This window comes from Haliaeetus leucocephalus, unplaced genomic scaffold (genome assembly GCF_000737465.1).
Source record: "Haliaeetus leucocephalus isolate CR32 unplaced genomic scaffold, Haliaeetus_leucocephalus-4.0 Scaffold808, whole genome shotgun sequence".
NCBI classification, from domain to species: domain Eukaryota; kingdom Metazoa; phylum Chordata; class Aves; order Accipitriformes; family Accipitridae; genus Haliaeetus; species Haliaeetus leucocephalus.
This window is the reverse complement of record NW_010973244.1, coordinates 5,269,472-5,296,397: the sequence shown is the minus strand read 5'-3', so window position 1 is coordinate 5,296,397 and position 26,926 is coordinate 5,269,472. Positions and strand designations below refer to the sequence as shown.

The following is a 26,926-nucleotide window of genomic DNA, read 5'->3' as shown; positions in this document are numbered from 1 at the left end:
ATCTTCAAATTCTCCTTAATCCCTTTTGATCATCTTTAGGGCCACTAAATAGCTTTTGAAAGATTAGCAGTCACATCAATAGTTGGCAGTGAAGTCGGTGCCTTACTTTGTAACCTGAAATGCATCCTCATCAGGAAGTGCTAAAGGGAAAAGCTTCATATGTCACCTTTTCCCAGTAAATCCACGCACAGCATTATATTGTGTCTTCTCACATATTGTGGCTGCTACATAACAAAAAGTAAGGAGCCTGTGGTTTAGAAACTGCAGCCAATCTGGGAGTTTAACTGATGTTAGGATCAAAGGAGAGTAGGAACCAAAATTTCTTTGCAGATCTTTACATTTGTTGCTTAATTGGTACTGATAGTCTATCTCTACAATGATAGCCTTTTTTTAAGGAACTGCATAAATGGTAATAATAATAATAATAATGTTTTTTTTTTTCCAAAAGCCTTACATTTTGCCTAAAATTACTCATCTGAAGAAGATTTTAACAAACAGCAACACAGAGAATTTCTTGCTACTAATAACAGCAACCTCAGTAGAGTTTATTCTCTCAATCTTGAGGCAATCTGAATATCAACCACACACTTTTTAATAAATGATCTTTTTAGCAAGCAAAACTAAGCTTTTTTTAATAATCTGATTCACTTATCTCTGCATTAATTTCATTTTGGACAAAATCATGGATAATTTGGGACTAAGGTTCATTTTGGTAGGATTGCTCTGGGTGAAGCTCTTCCCACCTGTGTTTTTGTTTCTTTATCATGACAAAAATGATTACTTAACATTTACATTGCAGCAACAACATAGGCTTGTCTTAAGAATCAGGTTCTATTTTAGATGATGTGTGCAAATACACGTAAATTTGAATTCCATATCTTATATTCCTGTCAATATCTACTGTCTGGCTTATCTACAATCCAGGCCTTGTAATCAACACATTACGCATGTGCTAAATAGCTCTACAACTTACAGAATGGTCTCTTCTATTTTATTCAAACAGACAAGGTGTAAAGTTGCTCAGTGAATTTTTAAAAAGCATTAATAGAAAAGCCATCCAGATTTAAGGTATATCAAGCCTATGGTGTAAGCTAGTCCCTGGGAAAATACTACTTTGTAACTGAGTCCATAATTAACACAGCTAGTTCAGTACTTACACAAAATTACTCATATACTTGGTAAAAAAAATTAAATCAAACACAAAATTTAGGAAGAAGAAGTATTTCAGGCTGCTTAAAGAGCTTTAATTTGTCCCCTGTACCTATTGCCATGATACCGTCCTTGACTGGTCACTGATTATTATTTTTTCCAGAGGGCTCCAGCATTATTCAGTACAGAAGGCAGATAATACTCAGTAAAACACTGCTCACTATCCTAATTTACACTCATGCTTCAATATGTGGACACCATTTTATATTTAATGTGTATTTCAACTTTCTATAAAGACTGCATTTTCTCATTGGATTTTCTATAGTGCTCATTACTACAGTAGATGATTGCTTCATAAATCTACCTATCTTTGCAATACCTCCATGAGGTGAGTATCTGGCATCATCTCCATTCTACAGATTGGTTGTTAAGGCTGAAAGATGTGAAGGTTAAAAACACACATATATTTTTAGTGCTCAATCTGAGATGCCTACAGGCTTTTTGTTGTTGTTGTTTTGTTTGTTTGTTTGTTTGTTTGGGTTTTTTGTTGTTGTTTTGGAGGACAGCATTAGATACATTCAGAGTGATCACTTATTCCAGTTGCAGCTGTGAATGTTCGGTATCTCCACAAACCGGACCTCTGGGTTTCCAGTTAGGTACCCAGAAAATTAGGATCATACTAATGACTGCTCTGTGAAGAAAAGGCTTATGAAACTTGGCAAGCGTCATGCAGGAATGTGGTTCCAGAGGCAGCGTTAGAATCCAGTTCTCCAGGGGAGCATTCTCTTGCCTTCGCTGCGAGATCGTTCATCAAACTGCAATTCCTTTCTTCACTTCTAACACAATTTCTAACTTGTACAATAAAAATTGCAGACAGTATTCTACTTACACTACATCATTCTGATTCAGCTTGACCCACTTTTCAGTGGCTCCCCAATCTCCTTTAAAAGAGTGCCCTGCATTTCAAAATCTGAATCTCTGTGCTGAATGTCTCTCTTCTTCTTCACCTTTCATTCTCACCATTTCCACTCAGCAGACTTCTTTTCCCATTTTACTTTTTTACCTTTTCTAATATAGTTGTTGCTCTGGCTACTGCCTTCTTCCCACTGTGTCTCCCCTCCCCCCCCACCCCCCCAATAATAATCATATATAAACTTTTTCAGTATTGTCTGGGCAGGAGCAGAAAACCACTGTGGGCATACCATGATCAAATGCAGTGATCCCAGCTATGGCAAAGATGTACAATTACTGCAGAAGTCCCACCTGGCCTCTCAGCCCCAGTTTGGCATTTACTCAGCGCTTCTGGTTTAGGGGACTGTAAGTTTTTCTAAAATAAGTTGTGCTTATGAGCTAGGGTGACAGCTGTGGCAAGCTGTTTTGTCTATGAGCTGAGACCTGCCTGCTCATCATAAGCTGCAACGATCCCTGTACTAACAGTAATTTCCACACTGTGCTGGAATACCTGTGTAACTCTATTACAAAAGCTTACAAGTGTCTATGTCATGATGCCCAGATTTTAGTTCTGGAGTTATCTCAGTCAGTCCTTGCTTGAGGATCCTTGCATTGTGGTCCCCTCTGTACCGAAGTAATGCTCCCAATATTCCTAACCTAACACTTTTTTGCCTCTAAGGACGAGAAAATATACTACAGTTTATGTAATAGTTGGAAAATGTGAAGTTGTATATATGCAAAAGCAAGGTTTGAATGGATGTGATGGATGCATGCTTTCACAGCAACTGGATGCCCCTCTGAGCCGCTCAATGGCCTCTGCCCTTTCCGGGCTCCCATTGCTACCACTGGCTGAATCTACCCACTCATGGCAATTCTCCAAAAGTCCTGTTATAGATACTGTGGTCCAAACCAGGAGCTGTTTTGCTGTCACCAGAGTTGAGCACAGACATGCTGGAGGCCCTAGATAACATTCTGCCCCTGATAACTGAAGTCAGTGACGTCTCCTCACCTCTGGAGCTCACTTGCTTTTTAGGTATTGATCAACCTGGCTAGAGAAAACTCCTAACTAGGACTCCATAAAATAATTCCAAAACCCAAAAGGTATGATTTGGAATGGGCTAGATTCTGCCAAAACTAAACTGCAAAAATGAAACTTGAACAAAATGTCCTTAAAGACTATAATGAGGCTTTCATTTCTTCTTGTGATTTACACATACCACAGATTAAAATATAATATCTAGTTGCATAACTGTTTTTCATAAATTGTCCTGTAATATACTGTAGTTTTCCTGAAAAAAAACCCCTGATACATATCCAAAGAAATGTTGTATAAACATCTTCTTGTTTGAAGTTCTGAGTAAACAGTTGTATATCTATTATAATAGTAATCTTATTTTAGATTTTTAAAAAATCTAATAATTATATTAATCTATATATTAGTAGATTCCATATAATCTCAGTGTATATAGGGGGCGTAGAAGTTACAGAAAAAGATTATTGAGTGAATGCTGCTTATTAAATTATCATCTGTGACTCTTAGAGAAGCCACAAGAAGAGACCAAAGTCAATGCTATTTCCCCCATGCATTTCCCTCAGTGTAAAAGAAAACAGTCTACATATGGTACAGAGACCATTCATGGATATTCAGCCAGTGCTTCAAGCAATGAAAACTGTAAGTGCTCCTAATTCTGCCATTATTGTAATTATTATTACAATACCTTCCTTTTATCTTTACCATTTTGTCACAGAACCAAACCTACTTCCCTCCTGCCATAGTGCTCTAGTGCCTATGTTTGAGTCAGAGTCTTCTGACTTTATATTCTTCACTCTCTATATAGTTCTAGCTCTGAAGTTTGGCACCATGTCTGATTCCTCTGTCTCTAATAGTGACTTCTCTATCTCTGTGGTGTTCTATAGTTCACCCCATATTATCGCTAACAGCATACTATCCTAACAATGTCAAAGCTTAGGGTGGCAATGTCTGTAGCAATGTTTGATTTCCCATATCCTAATCTATCATTTTTGCAGGGCCTGGAAAATTTCCTTTATTGCTCTAATTTTTCTGTTTTTCATATTTGCAGATGACACCAAACCGGGAGGAGGGGCTGATATGCCACAAGATCATGCTGCCATCCAGAGGGACCTTGACAAGCTGGAGAAATGGGCTCACAGAAATATCATGAAGTTCAACAGGGAAAAGTGTAAAGTCTTACACCTTGGGAAAAACAATCCCATGCAACAGTATATGCTGGGAGCCACCCAGCTGAGGAGCAACTTGTCAGAAAAGGCCCTGAGGGTCCTAGTGGATGCCAAGTTGAACCTAAGCAAGCAATGTGCCCTTGTGGCCAAGAAAGCTAATTGTATCCTGGGCTGCCTTAGGCAAAGTATCGCCAGCAGGTTGAGGGAGGTGATCCTTGCCCTGTACTCAGCACTGATGAGGCCACACCTGGAGTCCTGTGTCCAGTTCTGGGCTTCCCAGTACAAGAGAGATATGGAATTACTGGAGAGAGTCCAGCAAAGGGCCACTAAGATGGTGAAGGGACTGGAGCATCTCTCCTGTGAAGAGAAGCTGAGAAAGCTGGGACTGTTCAGCCTAGAGAAGAGAAGGCTCAAGGGGGATCTCATCAATGTCTATAAATACCTGAAGGGAGGGTGCAAAGGGGGACCCTCTTCAGTGGTGGCCAGTGACAGGACCAGAGGCAATGGGCACAAACTGAAACAGAGGAGGTTCCCTCTGAACATCAGGAAACAGTTCTTTACTATGAGGGTGACCAAGCACTGGCACAGGTTGCCCAGGGAAGCTGTTGAGTCTCCATCCTTGAAGATACTCAGAAGCTGTCTAGACATGGTCCTGGGCAATTGTCTCTAGGTGGCCCTGCTTTAGCAGGGGGTTTGGACTAGATAAACTCTGAGGTCCCTTCCAACCTCAACTATTCTGTGATTCTCCCTACTCTTTTTTTAAATCCCTGACATATCATTAGAGTTCTGTAGCTCTATATTCATTAATAGCTGTATGAATTTCTCAATTAACACAAAATGGTTTATGAGTCAGTATTGATTCAATTACCAACAGGTTGCTATTAATGGGAAAAGTGTTCATAAAAGTATGGTTGCAACTGGTCACTGAACATTGCATACCATGTAAAATACGCTGCTGCCTGTCATGCCAAAAAAGATACAAACAGTTAAAGCTTACAAATGAATCATTCTAAGAGCACAGAGAGGGTCTCACACAAAATGATGATGAGCTTCACACAGTAGGTTCATCACTAGAGTGTTTATGGGGAATATCAGAGATGCAGGTTTAATTCTCTTTTCTGCCTGAAGGGATTTAAACCCACATCAATTACCTCACAGCAGACTGCCCCTGTTACCAGGCTGTAAAATACTCTGGGCTAGGACTTCCTCAGTCCCTCTGTTAAAATTGTTCCACCTGGGATGAATCAATAACTATTTATTAGAGAAGAAACTAGAACAAGTTCTCACTGCCTCATCCCAAACGGGCTATAGGTTTATATTCTCAACCAACAGGCCAATGAATATTTAATTATCTCATGCAAAGTGCAAAAACCTCCTCTGAAATACAGAGCCTCATTCCATAATACACTTTAAGTCTAGTCCTTAACACATTTTTCTCATGAAAGATAGATAATGAGGGTTGGAGTCACTAGATGAGGGATTTCAACTCGTATCTCACATTTTATAGGCAAATGCAGCAATAGTACTCCAAAAAGGAGAAATTCAGGGAAAAAAAATAAAGTTCCAGAGAAAAATACTGTATTGTAATATAACTGAATATGATGGAGACAAAGTTGCATGGGCAGCCAAAATGCTGGCCTTTCCTATTAGGACCTGACTTTGCAATTTTAGAATTCTTTTCTATAGCTCAGTTGACTTGAAAACATAAATATACTCCTTATATTTGGCAGTCACAAACACCATGAATAAAATGGAAATGAAGAGATGGGTAGATAGTTTGCAGGAGGGATCACAAATACAGTATTTTTGCCTTTGTTCCTCGGTAAGAAAGGAAATACATAAACAGAAGACATTCAAAATAATGGCAGTGTTGTAAAAGTTAATAGATTCTGGTCATTCTCACTCTGCCTTCTTGTAAACCACTCACCATTGCTTATAATCAGCATCACAGTTGCAGTAGTACTTGGGATCAGTACAGTTGCGCTCAATGCCGCAGGCACATTTTTGAATGCCAGGTCCTGATCCACCCCAATAGTAGTGCTTCTCATTGGCTTTTCCAACCCACCAGGTATATGGATTCCCTTCTGCAAGGAATGAAAATGCAAGGTTATGATGCATCAAAGAGGTAGAGCTCCATAATGCATTAATTGGGCTCAGATGTTTAATATGCAGATGTTAACAACACATAACTGGACAGCCATCTCACATTTCTGGCAAACAAATGCATTCATTATTATTGAGCAATTCAAAGGACCTTGCCAGGTAAACAAAACACTTTTTTTTTCTGTATTCATGCAATTTGTAATGATTGAAATTCATTAAATATTTTTTATCTTGTATGCTCTTTGCTTAGCTTTTTAACTGTTCTCAGTTTATAGAATGAAAATACGTGGAAAGGTTCTGTAATTATTTCCAATTAATTTCAAATTCATATAATAAGCTATCAGATGGAATATTCAATATTTGACCACAGATGCCGCACAGAAAGATGGATTCAATTTCTCCTTTTTTTTTTTTTTTTTTAAATAACAGCTTCTAATTGGAAATTAATTTGTCTTCACTGGAAAAAAAACATGTTTGTCATGCTCTCTCCAGCTGGTACAAAGCAAAGCGTAAAGAGATATTATCAAAATCCAAAAGAATCTTAACCATTTTTTAAAAATGGTTTGGTGGGTTTTTTTTGTATTTAATACTTGTGCAAAGGTGATTTGAACTTTGATATAATCATATTTCTTGGCATTGGGTCTGTAACTTGATATTTTCATATACTGCTCTAAGTTTATTTCTAATGCTTTTAGACTAACTAAGCCTTGTATGTGTAAATAAATAAATAAATAAAGACCCTCTCTAATTTGAAAAAATGCCCTTACTGAAAATTTTCTTTGTATTCTTCCAGTTCAGCAAGACTTAAATATGAGCTTAACTTCAAGCCCATGTGAATAACTCAATCAATCTCAATGTACTTTCTCAGTGATTTTTCACATTTAGAAAACATGATTGTACTCAGCCTATAAACATGTTTCTTTAAAATGTCTTTTTCCCCTCATCTAATCTGCTGCTGGTATTTTCTCATCAAATCAAATGAAGCTATTTGCATGGAATTCACTTATTACTAAATTTTACAAGTAAAACCCTACATAACAGTTATTCTACTTTTCATAATTTTCTGGTTGTGCATCTCACTTATACATCTCAAAAAACTACATCCATAATCCCAAATAGTCATTTCACAATTAGATTTGATCATCTAGACCATAAATCTACTTATCCCAGACATATGTTGAAAGTAATTCACACAGAACTCCAAAAAAAATTAAATTCCAGAGATGGAGAGAATAACCAAATATCTGCACACATGTTAGAAAACCACCAAAACCCCAAAAGACACAGCTCTCTGACAACACTTGCTTTGTTCATTGCTTTTGAAATGTTAAACATCATATAAAATAACACTATTGAAAATACAATGTGAAGAATTCATGGCAGCTGTAGGTTTTTATTAGATGTTACTATGCTGCACAGTATGACCATTCAGCTCTAATGCTAATGCAATGGGTATGGTAATAGTGTGACCCAATTCTAGACTCTAAATTGGTCATTTTAGCTTCTGTGACTCGATTATCATGGAACTAAGTGCTGCGAGTTAAAAGAGTGTGCCATGTGAATGCTGCAGCAGCATTTCCAACCTGCAATACAATCTATCAGATGAGAGTACATAGCCCTGGCTTCCAAAAGATTATTTAATAAGCATGTAAGGATAAATGTTATCTTTCCACAGTGAATGACAGAATCACTTTTATTGATACAGGATCCAACTACAGCATTAATGACATTTGAAGCTCCTATTTTATTTTATTTTCTTTCGTCTTTGAAGTTATTTTTTATGCTGTAGTAGAAATGCTGTAGTTTTGACTGTTAGTCAAAATTCTCTTTGTTTACGCCCTTCCTGTCAAGCAAAGGATTGCACGATTCAGTCAGCAAGCACTTCATTGGGAAGCAAAACTGTTAATTAAGGCACCAGAAGAAAATTAATTACTTAGCATTTTCAAAAAAGAGAATTAGAAATTCAGAAACAGGTAGAAATGATGAAGAATATGGAAGTGATAGCAGAATTACAGACTACAGCAATGGGTGTCACAGGCCACTATGACAGACACAAACAAGGCATGTTTTAACTCATTTAAATGACAAATGGCATACGGTTTTAAATCCAGAATGTATTCTAGTGTAGACAGAGCTGTTTTTCACATCTGTTCTTTTCAGTGTGCACTAGCTAGAGATCTGGCCCTGTTTGGATGCATGCTGCTTCATTCTGAAGAAAAGACCTACCCACAGGCTTAGGAACACAAATGAATTTAGGAAGATACTAACATGCATGATTAAATTGCCAGAAAGGTCACGAAGGGAACATATGATTTTAGGGGGTTTGCATTCAGCACATATTCTGCTAGCCATCCCCACAACAAGTAATTCCAGCACTGCCCTCGCGGAGACCACCGACAGCCTGGAATGGCCCAGCATATTATGCTAGGGCTTGCAACAGAGGGTTTCTTAGTAGACAGCTCTCATTAGCTGTCTACCATGCAGTGGGGCAGACTTAGAACATAACCCCATGCACTGGAATAGGATGAGCCTCACACCAGATCATCCTGCATCACAGTGGCCATACAAGAGGTTCTGGAGCTCCTTGATAGTCTGTGGTTAATAAAACAAAAAGGTGGGGAGACACAGTTGTGTCCCATTTGGTCTGCGCTAGCCAAATGAGAAGAGCCATTTGTGGCCTTCCTGCTTCATGTCAGCCAATAAAATGATGAGCAGTATTTTGTCTAGAGTTCATAAGCTCCATAACAGCAATGCTATGCAGATAGATTGCAGACACCAATATGACTGGGCATAACAAATAGTAAAACCCTGCAGTGGAGAGACTAAAAGAACAATAGAAAAGAAAGGCTAGAAGGGAGAAGGATGTATCACGCAGGTAAAAAAATATTTAGAAATAGGATCATTTCCCCTCTCACACTTCACCCTCTTTTATACCTCTGTAGTCTTCTTTTGAGGATGTGAATCCTCCTGCTTCAGAGTCCTTTGCTTCCCCCCCCGCTTTGGAAGCTGTTGGAAAGGGCTGATCCAAGTAGAAGTAGTGGTGCACTCCAACATGAAGACTGATCATTAATGGATGTAATTCTATTTTATCATACATGATTATTTTGCTAAAATATCAATACTATTGATCTTATGGCATTCGAAGTATATAAATTCAGTTTAAGGACAAAAAGCAGTGGAGGGAAGAAGTTATACATATAAGTTGTCAAGGGTATTGTGATGACAAGTAATACTAGAAGGTATTTCTTCTGTTTGTGAAGTTAACTTTTCTTACCACAGGAACAAATTTTGAGTCATGGGATAGCTTTTTTGTTGTTGTCATTTATTGACTGCTTTTTTCCCCCAGACTTTTGTGGACAAATAGCATCACGAGAAGGAGGAGCAGGAGAGATACTCTCTGCTTGCCTTGGGATTTTGATTAGAATCAAGTCTTGATGCAGAACTGCTCTTTGGGCGCAAAACAGCTTTCCTTCGAGAGCTGCTGTAAGAAGTGTTTAAGTTTATGTGTACTGAGTTATGACCAGGATGCCTCTCCATTTCCCTTTTTTAACAGAAGCCACTTGCAAGGTGTTGTGTGCTTAATACTCAGTCACTTAGCAGAAAAATAATGATGGTATCAGTGTAAGATGTGGATACCAAGAAAATAGACAAAGGTATCCAGCTTTTAGGACGTCCATTAAACTTACTGACAAAGTTAACAGCTGTGGTGTGAGAACAGCCTTCTAAGGGCAAAATGGCTGATCTTATTTTAATGGGGCATGTGGACATAGGAGTATGGCTGGAACATCAGTTTCAAACCGTATTTTTAGTGATTCAGATCTCTCTCTCTTTCTCACACACACAAAACCCCTTTAACAGTTACATGCAATACAGTTAACTGGTTGCAATGGCTTTGCAGTGCTGGACTTTGGTTAAAATTAATGCAAAATATGAGTTCTTATTTAAATCCATGTGCAATGTTAGCCCAGGTTTGCAGTTATTAAATCAAAGTATGTAAAGAATCTGATGATCAGTGTTTTCTATCAAGAAGTGCTCCCCCTCTACAGAATATTCAGAAAAAAATAAAGGACGAAAGGAACTTTTTTGTATTCTCACAGATGTTTGAGTGTCATAAAAAAGTGATGCCTTTTTCATCTCATAAATGTATTTTTGTGTGAACCATTTCATTTAATATAAAAACATACCCAACCAAAGTTAATGTAGTATGAACTGAACTCTTAACAGTCAATAATATATTTATTTCTAACATAGCTGAACAGTCTCAAAATGTAGAAATTTGAAAGTACACTTTATATTCTACTGAGCATTTAATAAAACCAATTGGTTTTATTATTTTTCAATGCAACTGATTAATTACAATGGCGTTACTTTCAACATTTTAGTGCTGTTATTTCAAAGCTGTTCAGTACCAGTAACTGAAGCCGCAATACCAAAAGAACTGAGTAGGGAACTGAATAAAGTGGACAGATGCTCCATGGCACTCTGCATTCAGTAGGCTCCATTCACAATACAGCCCTCAGAGGGCTGATGACTGTATTTCTTATTTGTGAACTACCTGCAGAAGCTAAATGCTTCTCTTTCACTTATCATTTCCTCCCTGTAGCAAATTTTCCTCCGCTCTCTTCATTGTTCCTTCATTAAAAGACAGCACTTCTTGCAACAAGGATCTGCAAACCTGGCTGGCTCCCATGGCTATCAAAAGAAGACTGGAAGTGTGTTTCTTCTGCTGAAAGGGAGGAAGCTGTTGTCCACTCCAGCAATTACTCTTATGCACCTTTTCCAACTTCTGGAAACAAAGGAGCAAATGTGGTGACTATCCAAGGCTCTTACCTTGGTTCTCTGTCCCAGCTCTTTCCCATTCCTAGCACTTTATTTTGGGAAAAATAGCAAGAGAAATTAATATTGGCAGCACTGCTAAGAACATGCCCTGTCTCACCCAGAGTTGTGTGCCTGACAGGGGCAATGGGAGGCAATATTTAGAGAAAAGATCTGAGTTTGGCTATTACTTGTGGCACTCCCTCAGCATCCTCACTGCGATAAGGATGCTAGAGGGTATATTTCTGCCTATTCCTGTTAGTGTCTGTTTATAGATCCACTGCCCATGAATTTGCCTAATCCTTTTTGAACCTGTATATTCTATCTGCATCTGCAGCCTCTTGTGGTGAATCAAAGCAAGCTACGACTTGCTCTGGATAAGGATTATTCTGCTTCTGCCTGTCAGGAAATTCTCCTGACCTCTATCTGGTCCTTAAAATTAAAGGGAATGGTTTATACAGAAAGACTAGGAACACTTTCAAACTGAAACTCAGAACCTCTGAAAACCAAGACTGGTGAAAATTGCTCATTGGGGACCCTGCCTAACTTTAAGGACTACATTTAGCTGTTCCCCTGCAAGAAATAAGGTGTTAATTTACTGGACTGGATAGCTTTGAATTGAACTTTTTTTTCTGTTCCAAATGGGACCATTCCAGTTATCCATTAATATTGCAAAATCCCTGATGAATACTAAGGGATGTCAACAACAATCACACTATGTGTATAATTGTTATTATTTTCAGAAAAGATTCTTTTGTTCACTTATCCAATTCTTTGTTAATGGAACAGATTAAACAGCACAGGTTGAATTAACTGCCCAGTTCTTGTTATCGGCAGAATAGGCCCAAAGATAGCTTTCAAAAATGTATTACAATTTTGGAAACCTAAATTAATCATAGGTAGAAATGAAAGCTATTTCCCAGGGATAATATAAGATGATGAAATTAAAGACAAAGCTTCAAAAAAAGTCAGTCTGCACATGTGGAAAGGCAGGTATAATTCTTCTGGTTTTGAATGAAGTATATTCTTTACATGTGCATGTTGCATTAAGCTACACTATAACATACGGTACCTTTAGCCTCACACAAGGGTAACATGATTTTAGGTCATGGTTCATTAGAGCCTGTGCAGGAATTCTATCTGATATTGCATTGAAGAAACAGTCACTGAAAGAACAATTTTGTCACTGTTTGAAAAGTTCAGCACGCTAATATGGCTGCGCGCTTCATGGCTTTCACCTTGCTTCTTATCGCCATCTTTTTTCCTTACACCATCAGCAGTATCTATTCCACTCAGGTCAAATCATTTTTATGAACACTGTGAGCCATTTATCTCAGCTTTTGAAGACTTAGTATTTGGAAAAAATAAGCAAATGTGGTTTGATGTCACTCATGCAGTAAGTACATCCACATGTTCCAATTTAGGATTATTAAAGTCAAGGGTGTCAAAGCTGGGCAGACTTTGCTGACTTAGTTTATTTTGTGCTGATTTGATTTTTCTCATCTTTATTATTATGTATATACCTAGGACGAATATGAAGCTGATTCACAGGTTTGCTGCCCCAGCCTCATGTCTTGGAAGCGCACGCCTAGACTGAACGTGCAGCTGCTGAGGAGTTTCATGGCAACAGCAGAAACTCCTAACTGAAGATGCTCAGGGCAGATTCTGCTCCTGCTTGTATGCCAGGCAGACTGTGAGCAAGCTGTGTCAGTTTAAGTGATCACCCAGAAGTCCGAATTATTTGAAACTGAGAGAACAGAGCTGAGAGAAGAGACTGGCTGGCAGGTCACATTTCCAGATTTCAATGAAAATACCTGTGCAGAAAGTGACTCAAGTGAACCTTCTAAGATAAAATGACAATTCATATATATCTATATGTGATAGTATTGAGATTGTTTTTCTTTTAGTTAGTATTTTCTTGATTTTCCATTTTTTTCAGTAATACTTCTTGCCCTCTATTGCATTGTACAATATATACACATGAATTTAATATGACATTTTTAATTGAAGTAAATTCTTATGTTGTTATTATCATTTTGTTAACTGATAAATCATTTTTCTTTGCAACCAACTAGGAAAGGTATAAGGAGTGCTTATTATGTACAAAAAGAGGTTGCATCAGTGGTCATCATTCTACTAATGATTAGGAGTTAGATTAGTTAAACCCTCACAGCAACACAAATGGGGCATTTGAGCACATTGGAAACTTGGGGCAGAAAACAGAGATTCAAAACCAAACCAACAAAAGGAAAACAACGAAAAAGAATCCTTGGTCACTTCAGAAAACTAGGACTACCTAATTTATAGCTGCTTGTGAGTTTAATGGAAGTATGACCTGAAACTTTTACTTTGTTATTTATGATAACTTTCATTCTGTAGGTACTTGTGTCTGTTTTAGTTCTTTTTTCATGGTGCTAGTATCCAATAAATTCTTTTTTTTTTCTTTTTACTTTTACTATGACTAGCCTGGAACATTCGTTTTCTTTATAAGCTCACTGAGGCGGTTGGTCTGTTTGACAGTACTATTTATTTGCAAAAGCTGTGTAAACTGTGTGAAAATTTAAGATTTAAAGTCTGCTCAGAAACAGAAATATGTGATTTCTCAGCCTGCTTGTTAATATAAGAATTGATATGATTTGGTGTCTAAATTCATGGCCAAGGCATTTTAATGCAACAACATTTAGAAGGAGGTGGTTTTTTTTTCCTTTTTAAGATATTCAGAATTATGTCTTACTTCAAAAATAATCTATAAATGAAAAATATTGTTAAGATTTTAATAGAAAATGAAGATAAATATTGGAAAATACTTTTGAAAAGCATACAAAATATTGCTGATGATTTTACCTTGAAATATTCAAAAGAACATTTTCAATTAAGTAGGGGGTTTTTGAGAACTATTGACCAGCTGTATTTGCAACATACAGTGGGGCCTACGTTTTTTTGTCCGAAATGTCAATAAAGTCTCAATCTCAATAAAAAATAATAATAATACTAAAATAAATATAGCAAAATCTCAATATCACACCCTATTCACTGTTTTCTTAAGAGCACCTAGGAATCAATTGCTGTCCTTTTCCGCCACAGCCCTAAAGCAGTGCATTTTGCAATGGAGGCAAGGCATCTCCATAACCCAAACTAGAAGAACTTCCATGGTATCAGGAACTAGAATCAGACATTTAGATGCCCAGCCAGGAGCCCTGGCTCTCCCACATATCATGGAAGAGAAGACTCCTGCGATCAGTCCTCACCATACTTCTTAGGCTTCAGTTATGTTTTGGTACATAGACAGGCCTAACTGAAAAAAGCCTAAATTTTCTCATCTATGTCCAGTAAAGACAGAGAAGGGAATCTATTCAAGTGCTTGAGAAATGAAATTACTGCCTGCTTGCTGGCACTCATGCCTCATGCTGATGGCCACTGCCATGTTCTTCTGTGCATGAAAGCGTTCTCATGTGCCTGTACATTTGCCTACTAATTTTTCAGAGAACATATTTCATATATGTATATATCAATTTCAAAATATAAAGCGGCAAATACAGAATCTTATCCTAGATACTAGACATTTGTTTAAAGCATCTTTTCAGTAAGGCAACAGGGGTACTCCTTGTTATTGAGTAGCAGTCTATTTTTGTTCTAGTATCAAAACTGCTTCTTAAAATTTCACTGCCTTGATCCACAAAAATGTAGGCAAAGATGACTTTCCTTTCAGAATTAGCAATCTATAAAAAAGATCAGGAGGGAGAATTGTCATATTGGTGTCCAATGGCAACTTAGGAAAAGCTGTCTGACAGCTTTATTTTGCCATTGGAGAGATTAACTCTTTGCCCCAGCTTATGAAAACCTAGTCCAGTAAAAATTATTTTTTCCCTTGTCAAGACTCGTATTCCAAGCTGCAGCACTGCTAACCAAGCCTGACTTGTTATTTTTCTTGGAATCAAGTCTCAGTGGTGAGATTTAGCTGGGGAAAGCAGCTGTAAAATGTCCTTGTATGCTACTATTTGCTGGGTTTTAAAGTGAATTGATTATAAAATCACCACAGTCCCTACTACCCTTAACAACATAGGGTGCCAGACTTGCCAGTGTTGCAATTAATTGTGTACTGTAAATTCACTGGGTCATTTAAGGCCAAAGAACAGTGTCTTTGCTTAAGGTAATGCTAAGGGGAAAAGGAAAAGTAAGTACTTTTAAACAATAAAATGTCACTCAAGGGATAAAAAGAATATTTACATACATAAGTATTTTACAAAAAGAGTTCACTAAAATTTTTACTACGTGTGCTGAAACAATGGGCTTATGGTTTTTGTTCTGGGAGGAGGACATACAGGGTGTCTAAATCACAGTTAGAAAGTGTAATTGCAGTATGAATAGACTTTTCACAGCTAGCAATACCCCAGAAAGCTCAGGGGCCAGCAACAGCAAAGCTGGGAAAGTCTTGATACGAGCTTACAACTCACCTGAAGTTTGCCTAGCCAGGTCATGATAAAATGCACATTTCCATGTCATGGTCTTGGAAAGAACATACTAACAATAAATCAAAGGATTCCATGATTTTGCTAAAGGGGGGAATGTCTTCTTGTGAACAGTTGATAAACTTTTCTCTACCCAACCTTGATGGACAGGTAAACAGCATACACATACATGTACCCATTACCACTGACACTTTGCAGGTAAATGCAGCTAAAGTCCGTCACTTATTTAACTTGTTAAAAAGGACATAAAAAATATATTTCAACAGTAAAAGAATGCCTTTTGAAGTTTTCTGTAGCCACAGCCTCATTTTACAGCAGAGATCCATTGGGAAGATTTCAGAAATTGTGGTTATTAGCACTGCAATGACTACTCTTATAAGTAGTATGATTTATAGGGGACTGTAAAATCAAACTCAAATTATTATATCAGACAGTGTAAAACAAGGGTCATTTAAGCTGGCATGCAATACATTATGTGGCAACAGGGCAAATGCAAAAATAAGCTCTGTAAAAAGATCAGTCAATGATACTGGTATCACAGAATCGCATGCTGTGATCATATTTTTAATGAATTCCCTTGCTGTTAATATATAATGAAGATAATCAAAACATTCCTTAAATAAATTTAAAATACCAAATAATTCTTGGGATCTTGTTTCGCACACTCAGATAGGAGTGCCTTTAACCTATACAGAGAAGAAAATAGATAACATTCTTATGTGTATCTACATTATTCAGCATAGGGTGTCTTTCTGATCCATTTGATCTGATTTGCAGTAGTAACAGCCTACACAGAACTAAATATGACAGCTCCTTAAGAGTTGATGCCATTATTTTGCTAACAAATGAACTAAAACTAACAAGATCCCAAGGTAAATTAAGCTACATTCTAGTGAGCAGAACTGATGAAAGCTTTTTCTGCAAGCAGTCTTTCCTCAGAGGTCCCATACTTCTCTCAAGCATTTCTCCTTTCCAACTGTTGCTCCCTGCCCCCAAGCACAACCAGCAGTAGTTTAAGTGGAAAGAAAAAAGCTATTATAAGAGCCAGAAGGACTTCAGGCTTCTCTCCACCCATGAGAACTTAATATCTGGCACTTCATATGGAAGATGGACCATGGCACAATTGGAAATTGGTTTCGAGGAGCACAAGGGTTTTCTTTTGTTGATGAGACTGCTGCAGCAGCTGCTGCTGCTGTTGATTTTCTTTCCCCACAAACCCTTGAGGAACCTCAAAACATTCAGCTTTACTTTTTCCCTTCCATTGTGCCTCCACTGCTGTATTGAGAGCCATGAATTCGTGATAACACCACCAATATTCCTATGTCAGATCATGCTGTCTCAGAAAATTTGTCTCTCTTTTTTTTTTTTTTTCAATTACACAGTGTGCATGCACAATTTTGAAGCCACAACTAGCGCTAATATATGAATACGGACATTAGCCTGTTTGCGTGGTAGTCACACTGCTCCTGAACCGCTCACCATTCCAAATCTGGAAGGTATCTGATCCTTTGGAAATAAAAATGATACAAAATGTGTATTACCATGACTTGTAATGTGCTGTGTTCCATACAATAGCAATGGATTTCAAATGAGGAAAAAATGACTCGATGAGCCTCAGCACTGAGGCTTACAACAGGCTGACAATCGAGTATATTCAAATTGAAATAAAGGAAGCTACACTACACAAAAACCATCACTCTGGGACCAATAAAGATTAAAGCCGGAGGTCCAAAACCAAGCCATCTGTTAAGCAAGGGCGATTTGAGACAGAAATGGAATGTGTAAAAGAATAACACTCCCAAATAAGCCCTCCCATCAGAATGCATTTTCATTCTTTTCACGTTTCTACAGTCCAAACCCTTTCATTTCGCAAGGCTTTTGCTGTATGAGATTAACCTGTAAATTATTACAGACTATTAAATCCTCTTATTAAAAATCAGAGAAATATATGAATAACCTTTTAAAGTGTATACTTACTACACACAGATTTTAGAATTTGTATGAGGCATCAGTAATGATGATGTCGCTACAACAAAGTCTAAACAAATTTCATTGTGAAGGGGACAAGCAGGAAAGTGGGGTAATTGACTTCAGATGTGTGATGTGTTGTCTTCAGCTTAATCTGGAGAAAACTGTCTTTGCTTCCAATGTTGGGATATGAAACAAAAATAATTAGAGCCCCTTTTTAGCTGATCATTTGTCAGACTTGATGATGGGCTTGTGATTTGCTATTCAGATGATTTTTCTTCTCGGTCAGTTTGGGTCTCATGGCTACTGTGAGAACCATGTCTCTATTGATTTCTGGGAAACAGACACACATATTGATCAGGACTGACAACTGGAAAGGTTAGGTGATGTGGTTTACATTGTCAAGCTACCACCTCCTGCAGTGTGAGCTCAGGGCACTCTTCTTCCTCACTGAAGCTTGTTTCATCAGTCCATTCAAGTGCATTAATTCTCACACTTGGGTTTCAGATTTCTCTATGGGAAAATAGAAATTGGCTAATGATGCACTTTATTGAATACCTAATAAGATATTACGATAATCTCTTATTCTATGAGTTGAAATGGCATTTCTTAACTATCATTACATACTCACAGGGCAGAGGAATTACACTGATGAAGTGTGTGGAGTACTAGTTGCAGTATTAACAGTAGAAACAGACCTCCAATTTCACTGGCTGCTGCAAAACTCGATTTCAAAATCCTACATTACTGCACTGACACAAAGAATGATTTCCACTGCTTTGTGTGGTAGAGTTTAAGTCCCACAGTCTAGAGACATAATGACATATTGGGGAAGGTAATATCAACAGTTTTTCCCTTCGTCAATTCTTTGGATGCCTTTTGCTTTGGCGTGCAGTTTTCTTTTGTCAGGACCAGGAGTTTACCTCCCTGCCTGCAGGGCCAGCTTGCTAATACAGATCTTTGAGAAGCCTCAGATGACTGAAGCTTCTCAAGAAAAAGCTGCAGGAATCTTCAGCAGAGACTCCCTCCCAAACACCTCTGCCAGGAAGTGTCACTGGGGGGCACCCCCCTTTCCTTGGGAGCTCCTTTGAGGATGATGCTCTCTAGCGTGTTCCCACCTGAGCAGCACTGCAGCTGCATTGCAGCCATGGACCTCTCTGATTCGGACCCAGGCCCAATGGATTGCCTTCCCGGCCTGACCTTGGACCTGCCTTGTCACTATGGACTTGCCTAGTGATTGCTGGTCTTTGTCTGAACCTGGCAGTTGTCTCTGGACCTGATCCTGACCATGACTTGATACAGAAATGCCTTCTTCAAGTACTGATATTAATGAGAACAAATTTGATAATCCTTGACTCACACAATATAGAAGTAATTTACACTGGGAGAAGTGTTTTGAATGTTTTGAACTAGGTGCAGCAAATACTTTTTCTCCAATTAATGACAAAGTCCATAATCTGGGCATACTCCTGTACTTACTATTTTTACATTGTCCTCTACATCAAATATAACTTTTCTTAATCTACCTTCCAAGATAACTGTGGTCAGTTCTCTTTAGAGCTGCTGTTATCTTCCGAACAATGCGTACACGTGTGTTTACAGAAAACAGATATCAACAAACACAGCATTTTAATGCATTTTCTAATTTAGCTTGGAAAAAGAAGAATAAAGGATTAAGTGAAGTTTTAATTAAGAGATTCATACCATGCAAAACTGATATGGGCACTCACTAAATGAATATAAAATCAATAGATGAATCTCAAAATAGAATTGTAAAGAGAAAGCCATCATTGATCAAGCTGTAAACAACACGAAGTAAGAAAAAATGTCGAATATCACAGAGGAGAAATTACTAATACAGACAGACCAAGCTGGATCACTTCATAAGCTCAGCATTAAGCAAACTATGTGGACAAAGGAAAGGTCAAATACTTGGAAACAAAGATTCAAACCATACTCTTAAGGTGGGGACAGCAGGCCTGTCCATGAAAGCAACAATTCTGAACAGGTTTTTAACACAAACTCCTCTGTGGGACTGAGAGAGTCTAAACACCCTGCAGATTATTCACAGATAATCCATTCTTTGGTAACACAAACACATGAACCAATCCACTCCACCCAAAACAGACAGCAACACACCTGAAACAGGTATTGTGTAATGTATTTTTAAATGTATTTGGCCTGTTATGTGACTGTCAGTGAAACAGCATGCCCATCACTTCTTGCCACAATGAAAGTTGAAACTTGGAGGGAGATTCAAAATACTGGACTGAAAAAGCTGTTTTAGAATGAGCTTTTTGAAGGGCCTGAATCTTTAGTTTATCATACAAAGCCCTTCTCAACTTGTGAGTCAAAAGCATTTCGCAAGTGGGCTGTCCTGCCGAATCCTAGGTATCACGAGGGCTCTCCCACAGTGACCAGACGTCACAAGGCCCAGAGCACTGCCAGCTCTAGAAGTGATGTTTGGTATAAGAGTTTGAAAACCCTGGAGTAAAATGGTAAAAAGAAAACTTGGTTACACTGTCTAAATGCCTAGAGGGAAAGCAGAAATTTCAGAAGTTAAGAAATTTCTCACTGTAGCAGGCAAAGCATAAAATCAACCCACCAGTAGAAGATTAAGCCAGGCACTTTTAAGCTAGAAATAAAGTTCAGTGAAGTTCATTAACTATTGGCACAATTTGCTGACAGTAATTTTAGATTCTTTACCACTAAAAACTAGTGAAAAATGAGATATTTTCTAAAACATATGCTCTATATAAACAGAAAATGCTATGCGTGTTTTAAATACGAGGTCAGATTAAATGATTCTAAAAATCCCTTCTGGCTTTATAATCTACTTTGCAAATAAAACAAAAGATATTGGCTACCCTTGAAAACTACTTGGAAGCTTTAGCGCTGCATAACATGACTGATTTTTCCACTTGTACCTGCTATTTAATTTGTAAGATGGATACTCCATCATTTCTCTGCAAACAGCACTGGATTCTTGTTTGCTTTTGGAAGTGGATCTTAGGGCTGCTATTTTCATGCAGTGCCACATTACCGGAGTTTGGCCTTTGAGAGGCTCCTTTTCTTCTCATGTTTCACTGTCATAATTTTATCACTGTCCAGTGAACATACATGCTCCACAACACATGGCACTGCCAAACCATGCAGCTGCACAAAGACCTCTCCTCAGCCTGCTTAGGTTGCACCTACCCATCAATTCCCTGTCAAAATTTGCTTCCTCCATTAGTCCCAAAGAAACAGAATAATTTAGAGTAGAAGGGCCATCTGGAGGTCATTTACTCCAAACAGCTGCTAAAAGCAGTGCTAATTTGAAACTTAGATCAGAACACTCATAGACTTCAAAAATCTCTAGAGACTGGGATTCCGCAGCCCTTCCAGGCAGCTTGCTGCAATGGCTAACTACTCTCACAGTGAAGTATTTTTTCCTTACAGTCAGCTGGAATTCTCTCTGCTGTAATTATGCCCATTGCCTCCTAGACTTCCACTGCCCACCTTAGAAAAGTCTGTCCATGCCTTCTCTAAACCCAGCCCTTATGTAACGGAAGACAGCAAGTAGGTCCCCCCTTCGCTTTCTCTTCTTCAGCCTGAACAAGCCCAACTTTTTCTACTTGTACATTATCTGCTCCACGCTCCAAACCATTTCATGGCCCTACCATTAGGCTTGCTCCAGTTTGTAAATGACTTCTTGTGCTGATGAGCCCCAAACTGGATTGTTAAACTACATAAAGATGCTGCCAGGCCACTTGTCCAGCATGTAAAGCTTCCGCCGAGTGACAGCCATACTCTCTAGCAAATTGACCACTCTGGTATTACCTGTGAAAAGGCTGAGAGTCCATTCTGTCCCACTGTTTTTAACATAAACAGTAATTAGTATTAGCTCTGATACCAATCCCTGAGGAGCACCACTGACCACCAGTGGACTCTGAACCACTGGCTGTCATTCTTTGAGCTTGGCTATCCAGCCAGTTTTCCACTCATCTTGTAGACCAAAAGACTGATGATTTTCAGGCAAGAAAGACTGGTATGAGATTACTCTCCTTTTTCAGTTTCAGATATTTACAACTGATCTGACAGATTCTTTGGTGTTTGAAGAGTCCTAGGTTTTCACATGCAACCTTTTCTCCCATTTTACTTTTCCTGTGACTGTTGTCATGTTCTGTTTGGCAGCATTAATCCTATTAATCCAATTAGATTAGAATGTATATGTAACTCTCAAAGTTATGTTAAGTGAGTGCCTTTTCCCAGCATGTTTTTCCTACAAGGGAATGACTTAACCAAGATTTTTGTGTGACTCGTTGTTATCAAGGTTTTGAAGTTTTTCCATTAATATGAACTCAGATAGACCTATTGGTGTCTAGCTTTTAACTTTCCATCTGCACTAGAAGTGTGAGAAAAGGCCACTAAAATAAGTTTTAAAAGCCCTTGCAGGATATACAGTAACAGGGTTTTTTTAGGTATTTGTACTATACAAATAAAGACATTTAGCATTCACTTAAACTTGTAATCTATTTCACCTTGTTATTAATGGAAATATTTTTAGAAATATGCTCCGTTTGTGCTAAATAATACAAAGACTTGATATTTCTCTGCCTGGGTCACATAAGATGATCTCTGAATTAGATGCACTTGCACTTGTATTCACAGAATTGCTGTTTAACCTATAGTTAAACATACCCCAACATATCCCATTCCACCACCAAACAAGGATGCAATTTGAGAGCAGTTTTTATATTTTGGACTGACTGTGCACAACCCACTGCTTGTTTCTAGATAGTGATCGACCTTTTGAGAGAAACTGGAAAAAAAAAAATATTGATGGCCAGAAAGAAACACTAAAACCAACCGTATAGTGTGGACTTACTGGGTGAGGTCCAAAAGGATCTGCGAGCTGTGAGCCTGTTAATGAGTAACTTATAAAATTGATTGCATGTTCTGTTATCAAATGTATACTTTATTTATGACTTACTGTGTTCCCCTGTGTCTTATCAGCAGTGACCATGCCCCCAGCTGCTGTCACTTTTTCATGTCTTAAACTCTGACAGTCTCTGGAAAAATAGAGGTATTGTACAATCTGACCTAACAGAACTGGCTGCTGTGAGTCTGCTTTATTGATGGATGATCTGAACAAACTACTACCAGGGAAATCCTGGCTTCAGACTGGACATATTTATTTCAGAAAGAGAAACAGACTGGAGGATGGGCATGGAGTGAAGCAGTAAAAAGTAGTTTTGCATCATAATGCAGAATTTTTCAGTTATTCCCAAGAAAAAAACCCATTCCTCCATCAGTTTAGTTCAGTGCTTCTCCAGCTGTGAATCACATACTCTTCTTGAGATATTTGGAGCTGAGTATGAAGCAGAATACACTCTTATCTGTGAGCTATCCTGTGATAAGGCATGAAGAAACAATAATTGTGAATGAGCTGGAAACTAAACTCATCAAGAACAACTTTATTTGCCATTTTGTATATAATCCATTACAAACTGCTCAGATCTATCATAGAGTAAGACTAGCTTTAAGACTAGCTTTAAGACTCCTAGTACCAGATCAGAAATAGTGCAAATGCATGATGGAAAAGGTACTGATTTGGTATGAACTCACTCTGATGGTTCAAATTTGTTCCAAAGGCAATGATGGATTAACTTTGTATAGGCAGGCTTTATGCTACATCCAATATTGTCTGCCTATGCAACACTAACTTTGCACCAACTAACGTACCACCTGACATCTGTTCTCCTGCAGGTGACATCAGATCAGCATAAGTGCATGGAACTGTTAACTTCATTATCACCTTCTCCAAAAAATTTAAAAGGGATTCAGTGATGTTCACCTGCCTGAACTAGATCAAATATACATTTCTGGCTCAGCCAGTACTGCACAGATCCAATATGAATGACTGTGAAACAGCTATAGACCTACTCTCTGAGAGGTTTCCACATTCCTTGATCAGAAACAGACAGCAGCATTGATTATGGCAAACTAGCAGGTTTGGTAAATGATCTGTGACACAAAGTACAGTTAAAGCTCATGTCTATAGTTCCAGAAGCATGCCAGATGTTTATTGAAACTTTTGACTGACAATATAATAGACAACTACTTAAGCCAACACTTTTCTGGGAAAATGCAATGGTGTATTATCTTTATCATGCGAGATGCCAAACAATAATACTATATTATACTATAATATTACAACTTTACATTTTGGGTTTGTGAGCTAATAGTTTTGAAAGAAATGCTCAGATTGTTGTGATGCAGTATTTTCTTAGAGACCTATAAGAAGCAACAAGGAAATTTGCTCTTTGCCTTAATCTTTCAATACAGCATTTACTTTTGGTGTAGAGGTAGTCCCAGAATGAACACTGTCACTTTAATCAGTGAGAAATGGGACCTGCCACTGAGGAGATGAAACATCGCAGGCAAAAATCAAGATTTTCTTTTTGGGGAAAGGGCATGGGCAGAATATACACATGCGCAACTTACATCCTTTATAAAAGGTATCGGAATTATTTTTCTCTGAGATCCCTACAGCCAACCATTCACAATGGGTTTTCTGCAAATGGAATTTTTAGACATTTCAAATGAGGCACTGGTTCCCTCCATGCTTCAAGGGAGATGACACAAATATCTGCACAATGACTTATGGCATGTTTCTGACATCTGATGAGTTCCACCAGACTGAACAAATCTCTGCATCACTGAAGCATTCAAGATAGGTGATAGCAAAAGATCAAGCTCTTTGGAAGAGACAATATTTTCTTCTTTGTGCTACAATAAAGAATATAGATGGAACATAATATATACATTTTTCTGTACATTTCATGTCCAGTAAATTGGCAAAATCTAACACTACACTGTTATTTATAAAAATAGTAGGAAATAAAATTTTTAATTAAGGGACACGAGTGAAACATGAAAACATGCATTTGAATATATAACTACTAAAAATATGGTAGCTTGAATGATAATTAACTGACAATTAATATAGGGATTACTGTTCAACTAATGTCTGCTGGACAATTATTGCCCTAGCTGCTCAGTCCTTTGGTCACTACACTTCAGAATTCACAGAAGTTATTGTTTTCACAGTTGTTACCAATTGCTGCTATTCAATTGTGAAGAGACCTATAATGGGCTCACACCAACCTTGAAACAAATGAAAACTTTTGGTCAAAATAAAATTATGATCCATATGGTTCTAGGTGTGTTGGGGAATAAGTTGATGGCTAGGAAGTTCTCTCTGATAAAACTGAGCATTCCTTCAAAACTTTGTTAAAAAAGTGTTTCTTTTATTTTCTTTTTGAATTCTGCATCTACATCCAAATACTCCCTTTTATCTGCCTCATCTCACTTTTACCTCTTTTTTTTTCTTTTTTTTTCTGTAAAGTAAGGGATTTTTTTAGTCGGAGAGAGATGAGGAGTAAAGAGGAGAAAGGTGGTGCATAAAAATGAGGGAGTCCCAAATAGTCTTAGGTCTCTGCTTATCTATTTAGTAAACCTTACAAGATGGTGACAGAATCAAAACCAAAATGAATTAATTTGATAACAAAAGAAACTCCCTGTGTCTTATTAAATTTGTGTATGGAGTATTACCATGTTCATAAATGAGGCAGATAAAACAAGCTAGCTCAATGGATTCCAATATGTAGCAGTGTGTAGGTATGTATGCATATATATAAAAAATATATATATGTACCATGTATACATGTATATGCATATATAGCTATGTATGTAGATGTAGATGTGTATGTAGACACTTATCTTTTTAGCATATGCACGTTTCTGATTTATTTTATTTCACTTTATCAGGTAATGTAGTCTATTTTATTAGGCAAGAAATATTTTTCATTCTGGTAATTCTGCATTGCATAATAGCATCTGTCTGTCTTTCTGTTCTGGCAGCCCTGTAGTGACCAGTACAATAGCTGACAGCATAGTGAACGGCATTTCAGTTACAATGCTCAGCATGAACAACAGAAGAGTAAACCAATTTTCTAAAAACTTGTCCCACCACACCTCCACCAGCCCAGCTCAATGCCCGTCTGGAGCACTTGTGTAACAGAGGAGAGAAATGCTTGTACTTCAATGAATTCATTTTAATTCCTTGTTTCATGAAGCTGCCCAGAAAGAACTGAAAATCAATACAAGATAGCTCTGCAGTAGGTATTATGACTTCAGACTCCAATTACTTTTAATAACTTAAATAACATCAGCAACGAGGAAACACAAAAATCTCTCTAACAATTCCCAGGCCTCTCAAACTGAGGACTTGCTTTTGTGCATTGAGCCCCAGCACAATGTGATTTTAATTCTGGTGTTCAGAAAGGCTCAATATTTTGATAAATTTCTGTCAGACATGCACTGTGTTGGCTATCACAGGCAAAAATCCTATTACTTAACTGATGTAAAAGTCCACTACAAATTAAGCTTCAGAAAAACCTAAAATAACATGCCTATCTTACACATTGCTGAGTAGGGATGGATGCAAAGCACAAATACAAGCCAAGGAACTCTCTGTATCAGGAAAAGCTGGAAGAGTTGGGGCAACCATAAGTGAAATCTGAGTCAACAATGCCATGAAAAACACAAACACCCTACACATGGGTATAAACAAAAGACAGCTTCACAGAGATATGTAGTAATTCTTTCTGTTTCAACCTTTGGACACTTCATTACAAAAAAACCCTCAAAACCAACAACTAGCAAAAGGAGAGAGAGGGGAAAGGAGGCAAGGGGGAAGGGAGAGGTCAACTGGAGAGGAACCAGTGGATAGCAATGAGAATAATCAGAGGTCCAGAAAACATGACTTATACAGAAGACCAAATTATTGGTCAGTATTTAGCTTAAGGAAGAAAAGACTAAGGGACACAGTAACAGTTTTTGTTTGCAAAACAGACTTCTGCAAAGCCCGGGAGAGCAGTCTGTATTGCCTTCATGCAGTGGGGCAGGCAAAAAATTAAACTGGAGCAAGGAAAATCCAGATAAGACCTTGGTGAAACTGTCCATTAGGACAGTGAAGTCCTGGAGCAGGTGAGCTGGGGAGGCTATGGAGCCCCCACGTCAGTGGTGAGCTCTAATATCAGGTCAGAGAAATAGCTGTCAGGAAAGACAAAGGAGCAGCTGTCACTAGACGAACTAGATGAGGTCTTAAAGGTCTTTCCAACATTACTGTTCTGTACCTTGTTACCATACTGTAGCATGAAACAAAGTTTCATTAAACTAGTGAAATTCTTGCCTGCTTGGTTTTTTCTTGCTTAAATACTTAT

At 38.0% G+C, this 26,926-nt stretch overlaps 1 protein-coding gene across 1 annotated transcript in view; it reads right to left on the bottom strand.

The window, feature by feature from the left end:
- Nucleotides 1-26,926, bottom strand: part of CNTNAP2 (contactin associated protein-like 2) — a 1,206,765-nt gene that overhangs the window by 213,706 nt on the left and 966,133 nt on the right. The window contains exon 14 of the mRNA XM_010581816.1: nt 6,227-6,383. Coding sequence (XP_010580118.1) covers nt 6,227-6,383 — 157 coding nt within the window. The remainder of the gene's footprint in view (nt 1-6,226; nt 6,384-26,926) is intronic.